The following is a 2,808-nucleotide window of genomic DNA, read 5'->3' on the forward strand; positions in this document are numbered from 1 at the left end:
AGCCTTGCCCTCCGTGCCGACCTCGCCGGCCACTCGGGTCACCTCCGACGCGAACGAGTTGAGCTGATCCACCATGGTGTTGATCGTGTTCTTCAGCTCGAGGATCTCGCCCTTCACGTCCGTGGTCATCTTCTTCGACAGATCGCCGCGCGCCACGGCTGTCGTCACCTCGGCGATGGCGCGCACCTGGCCCGTGAGGTTGGCCGCCATGGTGTTCACGTTGTCTGTGAGGTCCTTCCACGTGCCGGCGACTCCTCGCACCATGGCCTGGCCGCCGAGCTTGCCCTCTGTGCCGACCTCGAGCGCGACTCGCATGACCTCCGACGCGAACGTGTTGAGCTGATCCACCATGGTGTTGATCGTGTTCTTCAGCTCGAGAATCTCGCCCTTCACGTCGACCGAGATCTTCTTCGACAAGTCGCCGCTCGCCACCGCTGTCGTCACTTGTGCGATGGCGCGCACCTGGCCCGTGAGATTCGCAGCCATGGTGTTGACGTTGTTGGTGAGGTCCTCCCAGATGCCTGACACGCCCTTGACGTGGGCTTGACCGCCGAGTTTACCCTCTGTGCCGACCTCACGAGCCACTCGGGTTACCTCGGAGGCGAACGAGTTCAACTGGTCCACCATGGTGTTGATTGTGACCTTGAGCTCGAGGATCTCGCCCTTGGCTTCGGCCGTCATCTTCTTCGACAGATCGCCCTTCGCCACAGCCGTCGTCACTTGCGCGATGGCGCGCACCTGGCCCGTCAACCTGGCGGCCATGGTGTTGACGTTGTGTGTGAGGTCCTTCCAGATGCCCGAGACGTCCTTCACGTTGGCCTGGCCGCCGAGCTTGCCCTCTGTGCCGACTTCGCGCGCGACTCGGGTCACCTCCGACGCGAACGAGTTGAGCTGGTCCACCATGGTGTTGATCGTGTTCTTCAGCAGCAGAATCTCGCCCTACGAGGTCAATGTACGAGGTGAGCAGCAGACAACCTAGAAGTGGTTGGGAGCTGAAGCTAGGTGTAGCGAACTGAAACGCACCTGAGCCTCGGCAGTGATCTTCTTCGACAAGTCGCCGTTGGCGACAGCCGTCGTGACGAGAGCGATAGCGCGCACCTGACCAGTAAGGTTGGCCGCCATCGTGTTGACGTTGTGGGTCAGATCCTTCCATGTGCCACCGATACCTGTGTGCGATAGAACGCGTGCGCAGTCACATGGTCAACCACAGGGCACCTGACTCGTTACGAGTCCCACAGAACCGGAGTAGCGCAAATCCGTAGTCACAAAGAGAAAACGGTTGAACGAGAACGCGCTTGACCGCGGATGAAGAAGAGGAAGGCGGAGAGAACGTACCGGCGACTTGGGCCTGACCGCCCAGCTTTCCTTCAGTGCCGACCTCGCGGGCGACGCGCGTGACTTCAGAGGCGAACGCATTCAGCTGGTCCACCATGGTGTTGATCGTGTTCTTGAGCTCGAGGAATTCCCCCTTCGCTTCGGCAGTCATCTTCTTCGACAAGTCGCCATTGGCGACGGCAGTCGTCACTTGGGCCACGGCGCGCACCTGGAGGGTGAGGTTGGTAGCCATCGTATTCACGTTGTCCGTGAGGTCCTTCCAGATGCCCTGGAGCCCGAGGCCGGCTTGCGCCTGGCCGCCGAGCTGGCCCTCGATACCGACGTCGCACACGACTCGCAGCACTTCCTCCTGGAAGCAGCTGAGCATGTTGATCATCTCGCTCAACGAGTTCGTCGTCTGCCTGTACTCGCCTTGCACCTGAGAGAGGAGCACCAACGAGGAGCGAAACGTCGGTTAGCCACCAACATCTTGATCCAAATCGCCTCTCAATCAACGCGCTACACAAAAAACGATTGCACCGGTTCGCGCCAGCTTGAATTTCCGCGCGAACGATTCCCGAATATTACCGGGGAGCAAAACAAATAGAAAAATGGCTGAAACACAGATAATGCTCGAAAAGGGCAAGAGACATGCAACACGGTGAACATTACAGGAGAAGTAATAAGCCGAGACCCCCCAAATAATACGGAAAGAAGGTCAAGCGGTGATGCACTTCTGATGGGCAAGGAGAGGGGTACCTCTGTGTTCTGGAGAAGGTCGAGGGCGCTGACGAGGTCACCGTGGGCGGTGGCACCGATGGCGTCGCGTACGACGATCATGGGGAGCATGATGTTGTCGACCAGGTGGTTGGCCGAGTCGATGCAGCTGCCCCACGAACCCTTGGCCTCGAGGTAGATGTGTTGATTGAAGTCGCCCTGGGAGCCGACCGCGACGTGCACGCGTTCGAGCTCCTGGCACATGTTGCTGCTCGAGTCGACGATGCGGTTGAACACCTCGGCAATCTCGCCGTAGACGCCTTCCATCTCGCCCTTGGGGTCGAGCTTGACGCTAAAGTCGCCCTGCTCGAACCGCTTCAGAGCCTCGAGCAGGAGGAGGGCCTCCGACGGGTCGGCCCCGTCGGAGTGTCCTCCGCTCGTATTCTCTGGCATAGTTCGGCTCCTCCTTTGTTGTGTGCCCCCTCTCGTCCGGCTGCTGTTGCAACTGCAAGTTCGTCTTTGTAAGAAGAAGAAGGAGGAGAAAGTAGAGAGCACAAGAAGAAATTGCGGCGAGGGCAAGGGCAGGTGCGGGAGTTGAGGGAAAGCGCACGCGTGGTTTCGGATGCCTTCCGTGGAGTTTAGTTGGATGCAACCAAACCGTGCGAGTATCCGAAGCTTGCTTTGCTTCGGGACTCACTCTCTCTCCTTGCTCAAACTCGCGGCCCGAACTCACTCACCTTGGGCGAAAGGCGAGGCGGTTGGGGTGGAGGAGGGGAG

The 2,808-nt window shown here is 59.5% G+C and overlaps 1 protein-coding gene across 1 annotated transcript in view; it reads right to left on the reverse strand.

Moving 5' to 3' along the window:
• The window catches only part of ACA1_363940 (GAF sensor hybrid histidine kinase), a gene marked incomplete at both ends in the record, with an annotated part of 5,380 nt that extends 2,896 nt beyond the window's left edge, over window positions 1–2,484 (reverse strand). The window contains 4 exons of the mRNA XM_004335853.1: window positions 22–939; window positions 1,024–1,166; window positions 1,336–1,753; window positions 2,074–2,484. Coding sequence (XP_004335901.1) covers window positions 22–939; window positions 1,024–1,166; window positions 1,336–1,753; window positions 2,074–2,484 — 1,890 coding nt within the window. The remainder of the gene's footprint in view (window positions 1–21; window positions 940–1,023; window positions 1,167–1,335; window positions 1,754–2,073) is intronic.
• Between the last annotated feature and the right edge of the window lie 324 nt (window positions 2,485–2,808).

Source organism: Acanthamoeba castellanii (genome assembly GCF_000313135.1).
Source record: "Acanthamoeba castellanii str. Neff unplaced genomic scaffold scf7180000084641, whole genome shotgun sequence".
Classification (NCBI taxonomy): domain Eukaryota; phylum Discosea; order Longamoebia; family Acanthamoebidae; genus Acanthamoeba; species Acanthamoeba castellanii.